The sequence below is a fragment of the Trichoplusia ni genome, chromosome 18 (assembly GCF_003590095.1).
Source record: "Trichoplusia ni isolate ovarian cell line Hi5 chromosome 18, tn1, whole genome shotgun sequence".
NCBI lineage: Eukaryota > Metazoa > Arthropoda > Insecta > Lepidoptera > Noctuidae > Trichoplusia > Trichoplusia ni.
The window spans coordinates 3,827,676-3,849,655 of NC_039495.1; the positions used below are offsets into that span (position 1 = coordinate 3,827,676).

General features: G+C 36.1%; 1 protein-coding gene across 3 annotated transcripts; it reads right to left on the reverse strand.

The window, feature by feature from the left end:
* Positions 1-7,215: 7,215 nt before the first annotated feature.
* LOC113502951 (probable 4-coumarate--CoA ligase 1) lies at positions 7,216-21,173 on the reverse strand. 3 transcript variants are annotated; one of them, XM_026884715.1, is made up of 14 exons: positions 21,091-21,124; positions 20,964-21,000; positions 17,947-18,123; positions 15,715-15,919; positions 15,393-15,579; positions 14,901-15,020; positions 14,641-14,815; positions 12,416-12,550; positions 11,739-11,870; positions 11,088-11,165; positions 10,376-10,522; positions 9,067-9,217; positions 8,008-8,189; positions 7,216-7,362 (listed from the first exon to the last, which is right to left on the reverse strand). In XM_026884715.1, the coding sequence occupies exons 3-13, from the start codon at positions 18,121-18,123 to the stop codon at positions 8,050-8,052; spliced, it is 1,647 nt and encodes a 548-aa protein (XP_026740516.1). In that variant the 5' UTR covers positions 20,964-21,000; positions 21,091-21,124; the 3' UTR covers positions 7,216-7,362; positions 8,008-8,049. The 3 variants fall into 3 exon arrangements, with proteins under 3 accessions (XP_026740516.1, XP_026740515.1, XP_026740514.1); XM_026884714.1 differs by lacking the exon at positions 20,964-21,000 and having other exon boundaries at positions 21,091-21,173; XM_026884713.1 differs by lacking the exon at positions 21,091-21,124 and having other exon boundaries at positions 20,964-21,084.
* Positions 21,174-21,980: the final 807 nt, after the last annotated feature.

Below are 21,980 nucleotides of genomic sequence, written 5' to 3' on the forward strand. Positions count from 1 at the left end.
TCTTTTATATTGAAATTTGATAATCCATATCATTTTATAATGTTTTACACTTGAAGTGAAATACTCGTATTATCAGTATTTAGTGTCTGTTTGCTTCATTTTATGACACACACGAAAAATTAATAAATTAAATATACTGTCTAGATACCTCCGAAAAAATTCAGAATTATTTATTAATGAATATGATTTTAAAAAATTAAAAAAGAAGTATTCCATAGCATAATTATATCGCTTTTAGCGACAAGACCGCCATTGTACCCTAACATTGTATGTATTAAGAATCACTGCTGTAATTCCATGGTGTACAATAAAGAATATTCTAATCTAATCTAATCTAATTATAAAGCAAAATATTTTAATCTAAAAGTAGCAAAATTTAATTTATGTTAACATTTGTTATCTAGAAAGAAAAAATCAATAAGAAAAATACAGGTTCTCTTCCTGTGACTGCAACCCCTTATTCCTCTTATCTTATCTTACCCACTGCTCCATGTGACCATTCCCTACGCTGTTTTGATGCTCTATCTAATCTTACCAGATGCAGGTGTTTTCATCTGCAACCATGTTTAATTAATAATATTATTGACAATGTAAATCAAGCCTCTGTTAAATGTTATTGAATATACCGAGAAGCGAGCCTGAAGTTCTATCACAAATGTAAACACATCGGTTTCATGCGATAACTACTTCCTCCGTCTGCGGCTGACACCACTCACTCATATAGATATTCCAGGTATATTTGTTGATATAATAACATAATGGTATTACAAGTTATAGAATATTATGTGATAATTTTAACTTAAGATTGTTTATTATTTGTTTTTTTTTGGAAGTCACGTATTTATGAAAAGTACAATATTGAAACAAAAAGGAAACAAATTGAAAAACTCTGTAACGAGTTCCTCCGCTTTTCGGAAGGTATGACAAATTATCATCCTGGCTGTTTTACTGACTCCTAAGACGGACTGGTTGTCAGACTCAACTTGCCCAGGTAAGTGGGTTGCAAAACATTTGTACTTAGCTGTATCCGATTAGACTGGAAGCCGACCCCAACATAGTTGGGTAAATGCTAGGATGTTAATTATTGTTGTAGATATAATTCAATACTCAAACTAAATGCTCGCAGCAATGCTTTTACTACCTCAATAGTTAGTAATATTAAGCCCTCACATTTCACAATTATAACTTCAATTTCATACATACATTTTCCGTGAAACTTCTGCTCCGCGCTGTATATTGTTTGCACCTTGAGCATTAATCAAGGGGCATCACTGGAGTTATATCGGGGTAGCGGCACATTGACAAGGGTGGAACAATACACGCTAATTGAGGCGCAACTATTAATTCCGATGATGACGGCTTTTTGTTGCGTCTACTTTTAATGGCTCATGTTAGTACTGACGTCAAGCGGCCTGTGAAACTGTAACATGGGTTAACCAAGATTATATCGCATTACCTCTTTAATTGAAGTTTTAGCAGCTGTGGAAAAGAGATGTCGCTATAAACCGTTTTTTGCCTAACAACTGCGTGTTGGTGGAAAGTGTTTTTAACAGTGACTACTTTCATTGGGAGCTAAAAAAATAGTTAGAATTCCTTGTTTTATGGATTGACGTCACAAGGTAATGCAATGAACCTAAAAGTATCTTTCTTTTAGGCAGTAAACAAACCAATAAAGGTATTTATTTAAGGTTAATTGAAGTATTTACTAAACCAAAGAAGAGGATTAAGCAGCACTTTTTGATCTTCAAAAATAATTACAGGTTTGTAGAGATTGCCCGCCCACCACTCAGGAAGCCTTTACTTTTAGAAAATTAAATTATTTCCTGAAATAATCTGCTCTATCACAAGCTACAAATTGGGTGAAATTGGATGAAAATCATACGATTAACTTTCCCGGAACGCGATGGCAAAAACCAAATTTAGGTTCAGGATAAGTAACACATACAGCAACTTCACGATTTATAACGAGAAGCAATTTTTATAGTTTCTATAATTTTCTGAAGTTTGTTGGTTTTAGTTGATTTAATGACCACTTTTCTGATCTTCATAATGCATTTTAATGGATAACGCCCGGTTGTCAAAATTGAAATTATAAACAAAGTATCATCTAATATACGGAACAATTGGTTTAACAAAGCAGAGAAAAATACTGGTATATTTGATAATACTCTCCTATGAATAAACACCACTGTGATCATATCTTAACCTCCGATCATACAGACTGTATAGGCAATTATTACAAATCACTTGATATCTCTCAAAAATTCCAAGCAAAGAAATATGGAACTGAATATCAATTAAAGTCGTGTTATTCTTTTAAATGATTCCAGCTCATAGTGCTCATAGCATCCAGGTCGCGCCGGATCAGGCTAAGCTTGGAGACCACACGTGCATTAGTGATGAGGGTTACATCCTCGATCAGATGGGATTGTGGCACAAACCACGGCCCGCTTCCTCCTGCGTGTGAAACAGAATAATGGATAACACGACATTTGCATAAGCTTGTGTTCATATCAGCATTGATTTTAGATGATGTTCTAAGGTATGTAGAGGCGGATGTGGTTTCTGTTAAGTGACACTCAATTTGTCATAAGTATAAATCCTGTCTGAATTCCTATCAATGCTGGACATACGTTTATATAATTTACATCATTTCAGCTTTTTTGGTCCAGGAAATTTCTTCGTAAGGTTAACACTAGAAATTTTGATTAAAAAATAATCATATCCTGTAATTGATACTCAGCGGCAAATGTTAAACATTTCCGACCGTGTCGAGTACTCCATTAATTTAAAGTAAGACATACTAAAAGTTAGCACATAAACAGAGAATCACGTAATTGTACCCGCACGTGAGCATCCGACGGATAGTTTCACATTCATAATTCTATTATTATTTTATGGAATACCTTTATAATGTCTCACAACTTTTGAAATTAATACCAGAGTAAAGTTATAAGGGAACGTGATATAATCCGCTCTCCTCACACAACCCTAGCCACCTTTACGACACCCGCGGGATCGAGCCAGCCGAGCCACGCAATTAGACCTCATAAGAAAAAAGTAAAGCAACTCTAGATGCCCAGGCATGTACTAAATACTCTATTGTCAGTCTATTGCTAGTGTGTAAGAGAGAAAACGCGATACAGAGTGTACTCCACCACCTCTCTCACTCAACAGCAACAGCCCTGCTTCAAGAGCTCGTAGAAGCGCACTGAAACGCCTTGTACTCTTGAATAATTCATATCAATACATTTTACTCCGTTGTAAATGTTTCAAAGACCTTTTGTAATGGCTTAACACCTTTCTGAAGGCGCACAAAGGCAACAAAGGCAGGTATAATCGCGAAGTTAGCGTATCATGCAGCCTGAACGATAACACCAATCTGTCTGCGGCTAACGTTTACAACACAATGTGTAAACTGGATCGTCCTGAATACCCACGAAAGAAAGGGTCTTTAGAAAAATTAGCTCTACACAAATTGGTTTACTCGTGTCGATTCTTTGTTAGTGCGGAAAAATATTTGCCCTAGTTTCTAATACGGACATTAATCAACATTAAGATATTTTGCTAAGTTTGAAGTAGCAAACTTGAAAGATATTGCAGTAAGAAAGGTAAATATTGAATTTAAGCCACAGAAGACGCTTGGCAACCACTTTGCTCAAATTAATTAATAAGAACGTGATGAATACAAATGATCAACAAAAAAGAACAACAATATTGTTTAGTATGCGTCACACAGCGGCCTCCGACGTAATCTGATTCACTTTAGAACAGTTTGGAGCTCGTCAACTTGAGGTCATAAATTCAAACAAGAAAGGGTTCGCTTTAAAAGTAATTTACTAAAGAATGTCGCGGGAAAGAACATCGCGGGATTAAAATGGTGCTGAAAGGGTATTTTGTTTGAGTTTTTCATTGTGATTTTGGGCTTTGTGTTTAGACGACCATTTATTTTTCACAGAAAAGATTCATCCCTTAAAATTATAACGTTTATGCGGATGCCTACTGAACTGGCAACAGTGCCGACCCGAGCCCGGCGCAGCTGTGTACCAGGCACTGTTCATTAGTTTACCAGTCTATACGTATATGGTTTAAAGTATTAATTATAATGACCGTTTTCGGCAGTCATTAGTGGTGCACTCAAAACCGCCACTTAGTACCAAATATGTAGATTAGTCAAACATGGCGATGGCGCGTTTTCAGTTTAGTCGGCAATTTTTGCAGCACTTAACATTTTAGTTTTAGTGAGGCGGCACGAGCAGCTGACCTGTCAAACGGAATTTTATGTGAGCGCGTTAGTTGGGCGACCGCTACTGGTCAATCTGTAACGATTCGAAACAAATAATTGAATGCGATTTTGGGACGGGTGTCAAACAATTAAGTGTTGCCTTTTCAGTGTCAATTATATTTAATACATTCAAATGGGAAACTGAAATGTGCTGACATTAACATTACTGTCGGTCTGATCAATATAACAAGCTTGCCTTACAAAGTATGTTGCTGTTAATGTGTACACAATATAATGTACCTGCCGGAGCTCTTCGGCACGCAAACCTAATCAAAACTTAAAGACAATATCAATTTAGTTGAGCAAACACCTTTGCTGTTCCCTTCTAGTATGGCCGGAACAAACAACTAGTGAATTAGCAAGTTGGTTATTCTGCTTAATTATGCATTACTCCGCAGTGTGGCCCGGGTAGGCCGGGTAGGCCGGGTGGGCAGGTACTACCTGGCAGGCAACTTGCGGAACACGTCACCTGTTCACTTGGCTAGCTGATATATTAATCAATGTTTAAAGGTTCTATTGGTTACCCGATACTCTTTTGTTTTCATTAGTGTTTATCTTTTTCTCCTCAAATATATTTTGTGACGAGTCTCTCGTTTTTTATAATTGTACTGTTAATCTCAAAATTTTCTGTTTCTTTATACCTGCAGTAGTTAAGTGCCGTAATACATAGGTGTCGTGAAAACTAAATACTCAAATAGGTTTTCTACCTCAAATCCGAGAGCTAGTGAGAGTGATCTCAAAATACACAAGGTTATGTAACCACAGCAGCACGTACACATGCAGCACCCTCTCTAAAGAGTGCGATCATCGAGCCGGCACTCGTCCCTAGTTAATTAACTTTGACGCTTGCTGCAGCACCAGTCAAAGGGAACGAGCTCTTTTACTTCACTCGCTCTGTGCAGACGAGCTGAGAGCCAATACCAATGACACCATTCCTTTGCACAAAAAGAATCCACGCTCGACCTGTTTATTCGAGTGTTGCACAAAGTACTGGTGAAATTAATAAAACACTATTGTAATACACTTTTAATCCCGGCTACACTGTGTGTCCAACACAAATACACCACAATTAACAACACCAACTAAACAAGGCCCGCAGACCTCACTGATCAACTATTAACAAGGTCCTCACCACTTAACACCTCACAAATATTGTTCTCCTTCTAATGAACCTACAAATTATTTCACCGCCAGTTACAAATGTATGACCGACCAAATCCCTAAAAGGATTACGTTATAACCTTTCCAAAAGTCACCTTTGTGTGTCTACACAACACTAATTAGGTAAAGGCAACCACCGGCACCCCCTTAATTAAAGCGCTAAGCACATAGACCATTATTACTGCATTCACCCCGCCCTTACGAGCTACTCTTTCGAGGCTTGTTTTAAACATGATCCCGCATGTATCTCTTAATTCAACATCCATTAAGCGATGTGTCTACTCATCATACAAAACAACGAAACAAAATCAGCAATGGACACGTTAAGCAGCGATACGCTTTCAGTTTGATTAAGCTGCCGGCGGGAGATAGGGTGAACGGGGTAGTAAAAGGCCGAGGCGTCTTCAAAAGACGTATAAATTTATTAGCGCGTGTGATTGCTCCGTACATGCAAGTAATTTTCTGTGTTGCCATACAACCGGCTCAAGGAGAACGTGAACAGAAATCGAATACGACCTCCTTGAACGTTGCGTGAATATTCTCGGAGATTATGGTATTGTAGCGAAAGGGAATATGGCAATACTGAACGTTATCGTTTTAGTGACTCAAGAGGCGACTAAGCGGGGCCCCTGTGTCAGTGCAGAAAGAAATCAGCTTTTCATAAACGGGAGTGATAGCGAGGTGAATTACGAATGAGTTTAAATAGCGAGTGTTATTTGTGAAGGTGTTAGTTAAGATTTATTTAGAGTAAGGTGGAATATTCGCAGGTTGGATCGTTCCCGTGTCCGTCTTGTTTGATATGCAAATAGCCCTCGCCGGCATGTATTTACTCTGTGTCGAGCAATTTGTTCAAGTGAGGACTACAGTAAAGAGTTACAGGCATTATACTAGAAGAGGCAGCTCGTACTTAATTACTCACGATGTGGACTGAACACGCTTATGTTTAAACATGGGAATTAAATAATTTACAGCGAAAGCTTTTGTGTAGGGTCTTGGTTGGCAGAATTATAATTATTTGAGTTGATTATTCTTTCTCCATGCAACTTATGACATTTTTTGAATTTACAATCAAACTGAGAACAAATAATTGTCCTATTTTAAATGGAATTGATTGAAATACGAAGAAATAGAAAAAAAACTTGAATTTTACTTGCTCAAATTCAGTTGTTTCTTTACAGTGTCCTTCAATGGCCCAAAACAGTATAACCTGTACAGAGTGGTACTTCTGTCTGTAGATCCTGATTGTAAGGTTGTGTATCAAAGTTTTAACTCCGAGTGTATTCCTGTTTTAATGACGCTGAATATTTTCTCACGTCATTTAAGTTTGAGATATTTAGATTGCAAGCTCCAAGCCAAATTTCTTTCGAAGTTTTAATCTCAAGCGTTGGAGATTTACAATAGCAATTTGGTACATTTATCTTCAAATATTTATTAGAGTAAGTCAGCTTTCTTGAGACAATATTTTACAAAATAAATACTGGTGTACATATAAATAGTTTTGGAATAATAGACGTTAGTAACCACACAATATTTTTATTTACAGAAATTATGATTTAGAATAGGAATATACCAAATATTTTGAAAGACATTCCTAAAAGCTACTAAAAACAAAACAATAGTACAATAAGGTTTATTCTAAGAGTAATATATTTTTGTATTTCAACTTTCATCAAGCTATCTGGAACTGATTTAACACTTTCTTTGAGTACTTAAGCTGAAAATGATTCAAAAATAATTCTTTTAAACCAAAAATAAAAGAAAATATATAAAAAATAACATTTCGATTCTTAACTGCATTAAATTAACTTTTAACTGAATTTTCAGTAATCAACATACTTGTAAAATTATCCTTACTTATACATACTTCTTCATAAAACCTCTTCCAAAAATACAACATATGTATGCATACATTCTATTCTATCATCATTATTTCAAAGGTTAAAGATACTTCCACTTCCATGTCTTTATGTTTTTGAAATTTGTTTATTTGTTAAGAAGCATTCACACCTCTTTCCTATAAATGAGCGTATTTCCAGAAGAGTCCGAGAAAGACGCCCAAACGAATTAGAGGTGCCAACTCAGAGACTTCAATTATATAGCCGTAACGCCCCTTGTATGGCAATAACAATTTTTAATAAGCTGCCAACACAGATCAGAGAGCTGCCTATAAATAAATTTAGACGTGCAATATTTACTTGGCTTTTAAATATGTGCTTCTATTCTGTTAAAGAATTCATAGATTATAAGTTTGATAAAAAATAGTTATTGTTAATTATTTCTAAATATAACTATAACTTTCGGAATAAGTATGTTAATATAGAAATTCTAAAGTAGTGTTTATTGTAAAATTATAATATTTCTACACCTGATACGGTAGTATATGTGAAACTATAATATAAAATTGAAACATCTGTAATACCATGTACTAAGAAATATTATTATTATTACTAGCCTGGAATGTCCCACTGCTGGGCAAAGGCCTCAAAGAAATAAATGATTATTATTATATTATTATTTGTATCTCTTTATAGTCACGGGATCACTTCTTTAATTATTATTATGTTAATTTATCACCATCTATACTTAAGTATATACATAGCTCCCTAAAAGCAATGTCCTGTGTTAATGAGCTCGGCAATCAATTCGCTGCACTCTTTCCGCTTCAGTTTGCCGGAGTGCGTGTAAGGCAGTGACGTCACGAACGCGATCCCGCCGTGCAACCGCTTGTGCTCGCTCAAGCATGCTGCAACATAAAATACTACTTTAAACAAACATAATAAGGTCGATTTTCAAGTGCCAACTTCAAATCTCATGGGCTTGTTAAAGAAGGTAGACAATGAAAATAGAAAATTAGACTCTAGGCAGATTGCATGTGGTAGAGATTTGTTTGAATAAGGAAAGTGTTTCTTAGCTACGAAGGTGTTTTCGAGACATGAACCGCAATAGAATAGTCTTATGAAAAGCTGACTTTTGAAAATGTTTGAAGACGTGTGAAGTTTTGGTTTCTGAAAGACTGCTCGGTTTTAAATATTTAAGACGGAAATCTTTAGTATTGTGGAAATTCAACGTCGGTTTCGTTTCTCTTTGCTTTGAACAAACAAATATTTCCTCACTTTTAACTTTGACGGTACTAGTAGTGAAAAACTCATTGAACAGCTTCGCTTTAGATTGCTGGGTTCATATTTTTATTTCATAAACTCGTCACGCTAAATAATTAAGCCAGAATAACTTTAAGAAAATAATGAAGTCCTTAATTAGTAAGAAAGTATTTTCTGAACCACACTTCAAAATTATGAAAATGAACTTGAAATAAAACAATGTTGAGTTAAATAAGAGATTGGTTTTCCTTCCACTTCATTTGCAGTAATGTTAGTTGCACTGAGTTCGACAATTTTCTGTGTTATTAAACTTGTAGAAATTGTTTGGCGATTATTTGTTGCGAGTACTTGCATGCGCCAGATGTTCGATAATATTATTCTTTCAACTTTACTTATTTCTAATTGTGATTTCATAAAGATTGGGAGATGAATTTTGGTAGTCAATTTATGTCTCTTTCTTTTTTTTGTTTGAAAAAAAATAATCCCGCATTAAGAATCTTCATCTTTAACTCTCTCGCTCACAGTTAACAGCGCGGTGTATCTGGTCCCTGCTGAGGCGCGCATTGTGTTCCAGCACCACAGCGGCGGCGGGCCCCTTGTCTGTCGCACACACCGCGCTCTCATGCACGCCTGGTACCGAGCTGATCACCTGCTCCACTTCTTCAGGTGAAACCTGGTTAAAAAGAAACATACTTAATGATAAACATATGTACCATTTTCCAAATATTTATGCATCATGGTAAGTACAAGATTGTTGTAAATCCGTGTTGGCGACACTCAGAGGGGGAAGAAATAAAATAGCGGACTGTAACTATTGTAGGTTCGTATATTGGGATACTAAGAACGCGCGCGTATGGTCCGTGTCGTAAGAGCGAAATCAGCGGGCGGCGGCAACTCGCGGCGCCTCGTCCCCCGCTCCCCGCAAGCCGATGTCTTGCTCCGGTCGTCGCAGCGGCTCACGGTGCAATGTATGTTTTGTCACCAATATCCGTCATTAAAGTTTATTACAACAAAACGGCAATAGACTACAACTAAAAGTCATTTTAGTTAAAGTATAAAGTAATGCTCAAAATGTATCCTAGTGATAAGATTTATCTACAATATATTTAGAACCAGCATTACTTGGAGAGAACATTGAATTGAATTTACAATATTTAGCATATTTTGAGACGGAATATTCCTGAAACCTGCGACACTTTATATTCAAAGCAAATTCGTTCCTAACATTCCTCAGATGTTCGTCAGGTGCGTGCTTAGTCCACTCTGCTTAGTACAGGCTTATTATTTAAAGCTACATTTGTTCGAATTTCTTTTCAAATTAACAAAATATGGTAATAAACCGTCACGAGAAGTAACAAGGGTCGCCCTTACTTAACATAATGTAATTATCCGTCTAGCTCTACACATTACGTGAAGCTTGTCCTAAATTCTCAGCGCTGAGGAAAGGGAATACTAAAATATCCTAGGTACGTAGGTATGACTAGGTAGGTTCGAGGCTGAAATCTTAATCCGTCGAGTAGGGTGAAGTGCACAAAGGCAAAAATGACAGGATTCATCTGTCTTCCCGACGAACAAATAAATGGATCCGAGAAATGTTTTACTTTAAGTGTAACTGGGGGATGGCGTTAACAATGTTTTAATTTCAACATCTGACATTTATTAAGTAGTTTTCAGAGACTTAAAAATGTGCCCAAATAGGGTTGAGAAGTTTTTTTGAACAGCCATGATTCATCGTAATCCTTTTCCTTCAGGAGTGGCAAACTCATCTTCCGATGTTTTATATTCTTGTTTGCATTTATGGATCGTAGTAGATCTCGTGTTATCCACTTACCTGTGACCCCTGGAACTTGAAGCTGAACTTCTTCCTGGCGATGAAGGCGACCCGCTCGTGCTCGTCCACATGGAACACGTCGCCCGTCTTGTACCAGCCGTCCGGGGTGAACGTCTCTTTGTATGCTGCCTCGTTCTTATAATAACCCTGGAATAGTACTAGCAACTTCAGAAATAAGAAGAATGTTAAATGAAGTGTAAATTAAAAAAGTTTGTTAATGATAGAATAATAATCTTGGTACACTAGACGGCATGTAAATGGTGAGAGTGTAATATAAATGTCTACTTTACTGCTATGGAATAAAATCGCTGCCAATCTTTAAATATTACCACAGATGTGCGGCACACTGTACCTAAGAAGACGACATCAGATTTCCATAACAATTTGTGTTTTAATTAAGGCTTTCACAAGATGGTACTCAGCTCAGTCTTCACAGCAATTATGCAGCATACATTATATTACGGTCATGTCATCATTTTAATTAAGTTTTGTGTTCATTGAAATTATATATTTTGTACTAGAAACTGTTAAATGCAAAGAGATAAATTCGAATTTAGTGCCATTCTCAACGGTTTCTTGTGCGACATTTTAAGTTAATAAAATTAATGAATTGCTGTAAAACGTTCCAAAAATTTTGACCATTGCCCAGCTGTGGGCCAGAGAGAATAAATCACACAAAAAAGAACTTTTAGGTTATAAAATACTAGTTTACCTTGACAACACTAACGCCACTAACGTAGAGCTCCCCGCTCTGATTGAGTCCCAGCTGTTTACCATCGTCGTCGACAATCTAAAGAAAAAACATAAAACATAATTACCAAAAGCCTGGAAACTGAAGTAATTAACTTTGACGTAATCGTCTGAAGTAATTAGTGTTACAAGACCTTGTAATTACTGGCATAAAGTTAACGTCGACATTAAATATGTCAATTATGGATTTTAAATTGAATAAGTTATAACTAAACTAAATTATTGAATGTACTAAACTAGAATAGATAACCTAATTTTCTGTAAATTTTAGTATCACTTTGATAAATTTTAGTATAAAACGGACAATACACCACCGAAGTCAACTAACAGCTTTTAGTTTTAAAACTTAATTAAGCTATTTTGGAGTTATCGTTTTTGCAACCAGATTGCAATTTTAAATATTAAAAGTTGTTGTTTAGTATGAGACCGACACAATTTTCAAAAAAAATACCCTTCAGAAACATTGTTTTTGAAAGAGTACCAGGAACACATAACCTACTTAGAACTGATGTAAAGCGAGAGACTCTACCTTTCTTGCATCAATTCTGCTCTATAAGATGCTTGTAGTAGTGGACCTGTTAAAATCTTCAAAATATTCACATTGCCATGTTACCTTGTAGTATAAGAAGTTATCAATATATCCGTTGCTTTTGAGCGGCGCTGCTCGGTCCGGCATCGCGATGAACCCGTGCGTCTCCGTCGTGCCGTAGCTGTCACTCAAGTGAGCTGATTTTGGCAGTTTCTCCTAAACATCAAAATACATTTTACTTATTTAAATGTCTTGATATAATGTTTTTTTAGTCACACAATACAAAATTACATTTGAAAATTGTTACAATTTCTTTGGTCCTCCAAAGATAATGTAAGAAATTAAAATAAGTAAATGTATTTAATGTATTTCTTCATCAAACCAACTGTAGGTATTTTTGGGTTGCCTTATATATATTTTTTCGATTAATGTTTGAGCCAAAAAAAAGCAAGTGAAGCCAAGAAAATAATAGAAAATGTTATCTAAATATAAATCTAAATTGGAACCACATTCACAAGAAATTAGTTGCTGGCTTGTAATTACAATATTAGATTATAAATCTACAAAGTTCAATTGTGATTTTTAGGGTTCCGTACAAAACAAATTATGATTGTTTCTTTTCTCTATTCATTTATATGCGAAATGAAAAAAAATATATATATTTTAATTTTGTCCACTTAGTGTTACCAAATTTCAGTAACCAAATTCTTTGATAAAAATATGACGGTAAAAATCCATATGCGGGACAAAGCATCATGTACCCTGAGTGCATCCAAAAGTTCAGTAGTGGAGGGTGCCCCCAGCAGCACCAGCGTCTCCAGCGAGCTCAAGTGGTCCGGAGTTATCACTGGCACCAGAGACGTGGCGAACGCAGGTGCCATGAACGTCCATGTGGGCTGGAAGTAACATAGAGAGAGATTAAAATACAGGTATTATCTTCAATTTTATATAATATGGCCAGCATCACTCAACAGCACCTAACGTTTTATATCATAATATCAACTTATCCCCTTCAAAATATAGAATAAAAACGATCAGGTTAGTCTACAGAAACCGGTACTATACCTCTACCGGAAAAAACAAAAAAAAAACAATTCCAACATCTGCAAATACAGACGGACAGACGGACAGCTTTAGTGATAGGCTTCCTATTTTAACTGCTGGTAACGGAACCCGAAAAAACAACGTCTTTGCATCGATTTGAGACAAAAACACTCAGGATTTAAATAAATATCCCAGGGGTATTAAAAAGTGATAAAACAGAAACATTGGTCTGGGAAAAAGCAACAATGAAGATAAAATAGATTGACGATGATAAAGACAAAGAATAACCTCCCCTGAAGACAATGAGAACTCATAATGTAAAAATGATGGAACCGCAAACAATCCCATGATTTGTTTCCCTAATCTCAACCAGGAATGATCAATAAGAATCATAAGCTGTAACGAAGTTAAGAAAAACAAATAAAGTAAGAAATACCAAGGAGGACTAGCTCCACTGGAAGAAAGTTTTTGAGGAAAAGAGACGAAACACTTTTTATTAAATAGGGGTTTCTCGCTTCCACATCTGCGACAGTAATTTGTTTCAAGCGGTGTTGGTACGACTCCTGGGTAGCGGAAATCTTTCGGAACCCTTCGAGAGATATTTTTAAAAGATACTTATTTGCATCCGGCAGCTCTGAGCTAACAGCTGCCAGATATCTTTTATTGCCTGAGTATTGAATTATAACCCAAAAACTGTGTTCCCAAAATTTCAAATATTTTAAATGTTTTTCTTTAGAAGTACAAATTGCGTGGTACTTATTTTTTTTTTGTGTGCGTTGTCAGTCCGTTTTTTTATAAATTTTAAGAGAATTAAAAGTAAAAAAAAGTATTTGTCTTGCATACGGGACCAAATGCTTTTCTTTAAATTTATGAATAACCTAGCGTGTTAAACTACAATTTGTCAGAAGAAAATGAATCAATGAGTCCACTAAATCGTTTCGTAGCCTAACGAGTTCACGACATCATCCTACATCATTTCAAATTTTAACAAAAAGAAACTGTTTTACAAAACCAACCTAATTAATAATTTATTATAACAATAATTTACTTTACATTTAGTAACAATAGAAAGAGGCAATTTACCATTATAAATTTGTCATTAATCATAATCCAAATAATTAAAGGGCCATAAAAAAATATATAGCCTTAGTACCTAGTTAAACGATAAAATCGCCCTAGGTAACTATTGTCTATAAAACTTTAATTGATGGTAATAAACTACGATTTATCTATAGTTCTAAATGTATAAAAATTCACAAAACAATAATCCTTATGATAATCCTTGGCAGTATCGATAATGGTTCACTTAGAGAAAGCTATCCGGAAGTCCGGTAAAGGTGGAAGTCGAAGCAAATTACTTGTGTTAGACCTTTAAGGTCCCTAAGGTCTATGAAATACCAAACGTTAGACTTTCTCATGAATGGACTGAATTCGGAAGCGAGCAGTCGTAATATCTAACTTTTATACCTACGCGGCAGTGTTTTCGAAAAAAACTATATTTTTTATTGCGATAGCGCTGTTTATGTGGATAAGATGGCCTATGTCCAGCAGGTAGATTCCAGGCCAAATTTTTATATCATTAAGATGTTTAGGAACGTCTTAAAATGAAGACGAATTTCAGTATTTAGTAAGATATGTAATCTTATCTTTATTCACTACTAGGACAACTAAGCCTGGCTTAAAGAATTTCTGTGCGATTGCCCACATGTAGGTACTCGTACTGTGTAGTTGTAACTAGGTAGCAATCACTATGGTTAATCAAATATCGGATAAGATATTATTGTCACAGTATCTTTAATTATGAATGTAAATCTCTTTTTTCATATTTATTACTTAACTTTTATCGTGAATTGATATTATCACTTTCAACCTTAAAGTTATGACATCAAAATTCAAAATGGTAGGATCAAAAATTTTGACGAGTAATATCACCCTGGCTCACCCTATATTTCTGCAGCAGCTCTGCCACACTTTGCGGCGTGTTCTTCTTGGGTGAGATGATGATGGGGACGTGGTACACAGTGGAGGCAGTGATCAGCATCGTGAAGGTCATCCACTGTATGGTGGTGAGGATCATCACGCGGCTCGTGGGAGTCGGGAACTGCGTGTGGTAGGACCTGCATGATAGACGAATATTGTTATCGAAATATTATTTTGCTTCAGAGGTTCAATATTTCTCGGTTTGTCGTAAGTGTTACTCACCACGGTGTAGGCAGCTGGGCCACTAGCCCCCGATGTGACTGCATCACCGCTTTCGGCAGCCCAGTAGACCCACTAGTTGGTAGAAACATCGCGGTATCATCCATAGATGCCGCCGAAACTCTGACAAAGTTCAAATTTAATACTTAGTTCAACTTAAACTTAGTTTAGAAACAGCTTACGACGACTATTGTTGGTTTAGTTCAAAGTCTTTGCGCAACCCCACTGCAAGAATACGAAGTGTAAATTAAAGCCGAAAGCTAGCCTCGTAATAGTCGGACTTAATCCCGATAGACAATACAACTGAACGGCTATAAAGGAACAGTATCTTAAGGAGTTATATAAAGTGTGAAATAAGATCTTAATGGCCGTTTTAAATTAAGCCCCGATTGTTGCAATGGCTTTATGTGAGCTCACTGCAGAACTGAGTACGTCACAAAAGTGCTACGTAAATGCAAATAAAATGTCTTTTTGCCTATATAAACAAATACTTACTCAAAATGACCCTCCTTAGTCCCGTACTTCTTGGAGAACTGGTTCAGTTCCTCAGGTTTGTCAGCCACCAATACCTGTGGTTTCTGACCCTCGTACCCTGTGAGGGCCTCGTGAAGAGATTCACTGAACTCCTGGTCACAGAACACGTAGGCAGGTTCGATCAGCTTCACGAAGTATGTCAGCTCGTCTGTAATGTTGAGGAGGAAATAATGGGTTGTCTAGTAATAACGGATATTTATATCTGGTGAAGCTTTCAAACCCTGACCTAAGGATCACTAAACACTTCAGTGCATTTTGGTTTTCAGACTTAAAGCATACTCACACGTCGTGGAGTTGGGATCTATCATGAATGGAACCACTCCTGAAAAAAGGACACCGAAGTAGACTGTCACCATATCTTGATGGTTCCTCATGAGCAGCAGCGCGTGCTTCCCTCTCGCACCTTGTGCTTTGAGAGCGCGAGCAAGAGAGACAGCCTTTCCCAACACCTGCTCATTTGTAAACTTTTCACCAGTCGCGCCATTTATCTGAAAAAATAATGTATCTTGAACATTCTGAAATACCATAAATCTGTAAGTGACGGTATTTTTTTTAATATCATAAAACATTTTGATAGCTTTGTATAAGCTTTAGTTATTAAAAAGTCATGACTGTAAATAGTACGCTTTGTATTCTTCCTATAGTTGGTTGCCATGACATCGAGATAAGCCTGAATAAGCAACCTTTTTCAAAATTGAACAATCAGAAGTAACGACGCCGGGCTTGTGACTGCAGGACAATCACCATCATACGCAGACAGCTTTTATTTCCAGGGCGCGATGCCGTGGTGCAAACAGATGAAATTGCTCAATAACCGTGGCAGGTCGGCATGCAATTTGTAACGCTATCCGCTCGCCCGGCGCCGCCCGTGCCGGCCGTGTCGCCCGCACTGCACACCGTCGCGCCGTGCATCTGATCCAGACTAGAATTTTTAACTAGATTTCAAAATTGACAGTTTTTGTCAGTTTCGATGGTATGGAATATTGAAATAATGGCTTTCACTTCCGATGGCGTCGGTGGCTTTAAGCAGTTTTGCTCGATTTGTCTTACCTATAGGTCGCGATACGCAATTTGCGATAACACTAAACAGGGCTCAATGAAAATTTATTACGGTGTCCGAAATCCAAGTTCAATTTTCAGGCCGGGTTTTATCTAATTGGTCTTAAATTGAGCCTTTCAAATGTCTATGGGCTGGTATACTGCAAATTGCTTGTCATCAAATAAGGGTTAGCAGAGTGTCCTCTGTACCTACAACATGCAAATGAATTTATTTTATACATGGAAGAGCAGACAATTATCTTCAGCCTTTGTTGGAAATTACACGGGTCCGATGCCTTTGTACAGCCTAACAACTTACAATCAACGTTTAGTTAGCCTCAGGAAACTGATTACTGTGTAATGGTGCTCGCAGCAATCTGTGTCCGCGATGAACAGACTCGTAATGAAATATAATCATGTTCGCGTGACGTCGAGCTCTCTCGTTGTAACAAATGCTATAATCGTCATGTTATTATATTAATACGAGTAGAGCAAATTACTGGACGTCAGCAGTCATTTGTAATTTGCAGTTATTATATTTACCATATTAATGAAATCTGTTGAAGCTTACCGTTCGAGATAACCTGAATTTTAACAATTTATAGTTGTCTGCTTTTTATATCATTGACATGACTACTTATAACTTATATTTATTAAGCTATCTTAAAATATTGTATGCGAATGATATAGGATAGTGCCGTGTTACTTGAAAAAACAACAGTCCTGCTTCGAGAGCTCATCATACAATACTTCAGATAACTTTTAATTGGACTTTTCGTTGAAGTACGTGATCGTATAGAAATAAAGCCGTCTCGAAATAAGTTAAACATAATCAAACGACATGCGTAATGCCTCTGAATGCTTTCCCAAATTACTTGAGATAGCTCTCCAACAGTTATTCAGGACGAATTAATATAAATAGATTGAAGCGATCTATAGGCTGTACCCCACTTGTCGCCCTGTCCGTTGTGGTTACCACTTGTTCACGAGAGTCCTCCAAAAACCAAAAATAAGGCATTCAAGTGTACTCTTATTGGTCGAATATTTTGGTCTTGAGCTTAGATGCTCAACGAGAATCAGAAAACCGTAATTTTCAATAGTATTATAGAGGATTTTTACTCATATTTTATACGTAGTGTACATCTTTATAATTGTAATTACATTTTGCAATTCAATGTAATCGAAACTCGTTGTGTAAAAATATTGTATTTTTTTTAAATCAGATTTTATCTTTCGCCAATACCTAAGTTTCGTCTAATAGAATGCTTACACTGCTGTGATAATATCAAATCGAATACATGTTTGCAGCCACACTTGCGTGATGAAGTAATAAATGTTAGTTATTTCACTGGTCAAGTTTTCTCACGGAATAAGTGTCTGTCAGTTAGGTGCTGATGCAGAACTAGTAACATACCCCTTTCTATAGGGTTTTACTCAAAAACATTTTGATTGAAACATGTAATTATTCTTTCCTTACCATAAATAAATCATTTGGCCTTTCCTTCAAGCAGTGGTACAGGATCTCTGACAATGTGACTGTGTCCCTCGCTTCCGGGCCAGGCTCGACTCCCCGCGCGGTCAGGATGTCGTCAAGTACTGTGTCGAGGTGCAGTTGGGCGGCATTAGGCTTGCCTCGCACTACCGTGTGGGACATCTGTAAGGCAAGGGGGAAGTGTAAAATGTGTAAAGTATAAATCTTAATTTATTGCGATTATGTATTTATTCGTAAGTTGGCCTTAATGTCTGATTAAGATTTCCAGATACTTAACATTTTTGAAGTGAAAACTTCTTAAGCGACGTTGTATATTTTTTTTTGTTATGAGTAAAAAGTGTTAAGCTCGCGTCAGAACACGTGACCTGATCGAAAATTCTTAAGACAAAAACTTCTTCAGCACATTACTGCATCGATAGCGAAATAAATAAGTATGGTATTCTCCCCCATAAATGATAGTAATTTAACAGTGATAATTAAAATAATCCGTGCAAAATTATTTCCTAACCATTCCAGAATATCAAAAATGCACAACGTTACGCTTTCAAAGTTAATTATGAAGTCTAAGCTTAAGGCATCACTTTCACACCTATGAGAAAATACCTTAACCATGACACCGATATTAAATTGATATTCGTGGCGTAAGTTGTGAGGCAGTACCTATACAGGGCGTTCCGCACATACTCCGGTACGTAATAAACATCGCGGAGGAAATATTACGGCCCCAGGGCACTACATTTTTTGATAAGACAAAAATTCTGCCAAAGAACTATATTATTTGTCGGAACAATATGGCGGACAAACAAGTTTTATTCAACTCTTTGTTGAGGATTTGCATCGAGCTGTAAGTTCAGTTTTTATGCTGCGGTTTGAAGTTTCTTGTGACTGAATTTAAATTTTGGTATTTTATGGCTCGTTTAATTTAGCTTAATGCTATATGAATTTTAGTGATGTACTCGTATGAGTGACAATGAATAGGGTTTTTTCGATTTTAATATTTTTCTTTCGTGAGGCTTGATTTAAATAAAGCTTGTGCAGACAAAAGAACACCGTTCGTAAAGCGCTTATTAATACTTATGTTACTGCTATACAAACTTTGATCGATTTATGACAATTTCTGGACAATATAATAGATGAACTTTCCAAGAAAAAAACAACAAGTTTATGCGTAGAAGATGTATGAAGAAGTATTTCTCAATACACCTTTTAAAAATTTGCCATCATAGCTCCCGAATGGATTGAGTGATTTGAAATTAGTTGGTTTGGTATGAAATTAGTGTTCTTAGATACCTTTAATAAAATTGGTCGAGCTATTTAAAAGCAATGGGGGACAAAAGGTTTTAACTTCAGTATTTTCACAATAAAAAATCATTAAAAAATCGCATCGCATCACTATGTAAACAAGCTGGATAGAGGTAAGTAAATAAAACTGTTTTAGTAAATAGATACAACCAACTGTCAGAGATATTCATTCAGTCAATATCCTCTGATAATACTGTAGTATTCAACTCAGTGAACACAAAGGCAATTACTTTAGCTGTAATTAGTTCTTATCGTAGTACAGTCATTTTCAGAAAAAAATGTAAATGTGATACACGGCTGACAAGGGATAACTAATTTCCGACGGCTTTTTATCATGCGATGTGCCGGTATATTACGTACGGGGGTTTTAAGCTGTTAAAATAGGACAAAACAAGGTAACATTATTTTGCACTATCTATGAACGGCTCTTAAACGCAAGAAACAAGGCTCCCGAACGATAAAGTTTTGCATGAACTAGACCATACTGAAGGGAAACGTCAATACTGCTAGAAGTTTTCCCTGAACTGAAGACTTCCACAGAGGCCGTCAGCGATAGCCCCGGGATACATTACCGCTAAGTTTCAACAAGGCTTCGTATGTAATACGTTCGGGAGGTTAGGGGTCACAACACCGTCACATAAAGTCAGGGTGTTGCCATTGTTAAAGAGAGACAACGCTTTACGCATATAATACGCTGTCTCTTTTCCACACCTATAACGGACATTCTCAATTTTTGAAATCGTTGACTGTGTGGATAACTATGGTTGAGGTCACCAGGGCTAGCCCACTGTGCGAATTAACTTAAATGTTGGCGAAAGCCCCGCGACATTCTTGTTTGAATATTAAATTCTTTTATTTTATTTTATATATTTTTAAAAAAAACGACTCCCACAGTAAGGAATTTAATCCTTGTGTCGCGGGGGATTTACAAACATACAACTCACATGCACATAGACACCCAGACTAAGAACAAGCATTCGTGGATCACACAAATGCTTGTCCTACGCGGGGATCGAACCCGCGAAACGACGCGCACAGTGCGTTTGGCGTGGTGACCTCAACCACTCGGCTATCCGTGCAGTCATTAGTGCTGGTGGCATTTATAAACATCTGTTTTCTATCTCCTGTCATGCTTGAGAGAGGTCAGGTTTTGTATATAAAATACGTAAGTTTAAAAATCAAAATAACAACATTCTCGTCACCCAATAATAAACTCTTATCTTTAATTGTTTGTTAATTGCAATGTCAGACATTATCTGAAGTAAATACCGGTAAGTACAGAAACAACGAGTTTATTTATTTTGAAACTAGTTAGGGAAACACGACCCAAGGTGATTGATATGGGGCTAATTTATTTAGCTTAGATTATTTATTTATAAATATTGTGCAAAAGAGTCAATAATAATTTAAATCAAGTATTGTCAATATAAAGCATATTTATTATGTACAGTTACATTACGTACAGTTAAGTATTTTTTTTTTAATATCACTATCAATGTTTTGCGAATTTTGAAAAAGAATTTCATGTTACACATACCATGCATGTTCTTATAAAAGAGAATATATATTCACCTTAGCTTATGACGAAAACTAATAAAAATCATACACACAGGTAGAACCAAAAAAAAAGTTTACAATTATTTAAAATAAAAACCTCTTTACAAATAAACCCACCAAAAATAGCATTTACGTTTACTTACTGTTAACGGTGAATTAACTCCGGTTTACGACTCCGTTCTAATTTTAACTTATATTAAAACAATACTTAATTTATCATTTATCTAAGACAAAGGCATTAGACGAGGATAACATTAATGTATAACTCACTTTCGTCTTGTATTCACTAGTGAGTCCCGAGCGACGCGATAGCTGCGCGCGCGCACGGCTGATCTTCGGAAACAACTGAACATCGGCGCCTTATCGCGAAAACATTGACCTGTGCATTGTTAATCCTCCCGATGTAATCTTATTGACAATTTCAATGTGTTATGCATTTCATTTGTAGTCACAATACGTTAAATATAGATCGACAAAAGTAAGTGGGTATTCAATTTGAATAATAATCTTATCAGTATGTCATAATCATGAATATTTTAAAGTACAATGTAATGCTTGACACACTTTTAAATATGTATCAGTAAACTTTTATACTTATTTATTCGCGTTTCGCAAAATAGTCTATATAAATGTCCGTCCTTCAAACCACCTTACTAATTCGTATATGCTATAAAAATTTCATGATCAGTTTCACGATATATTCACATTTCATCCCAAAAACTTCTCTTATTAATCGAAAATTAATAAATGCCAATTTGCAATATCTCTGCAATAGATTTTTATGAAAATGTTGTGTACGCAAACTGACCCAATAATAAAATTAATTCTTATCTAGATGTACTTACATGCATACAATTAATATACTAAGTTTGTTCCTCGACGATAAAGTCTATAAGGAAAAATAATAACAACAACAGTTTTTACAAGGATCGCTATCTTTTGCTTTAATAGATAATTTTACAATCGCTATTGTACTTTTTTAAGTATTCTAAGATAGCAAAAACAAACGATGAAGTAACACAGTGAGAAAATCAACTAACAATATTATAACGAAATACATACTCTGAAGCTTGTAACTGTTCAGAGAAAGTATGACATCCGTACACAGTCGGAGACAGTCAGTCATGACACAAGTTTCAGTACCAAAATAAAGCATTCTT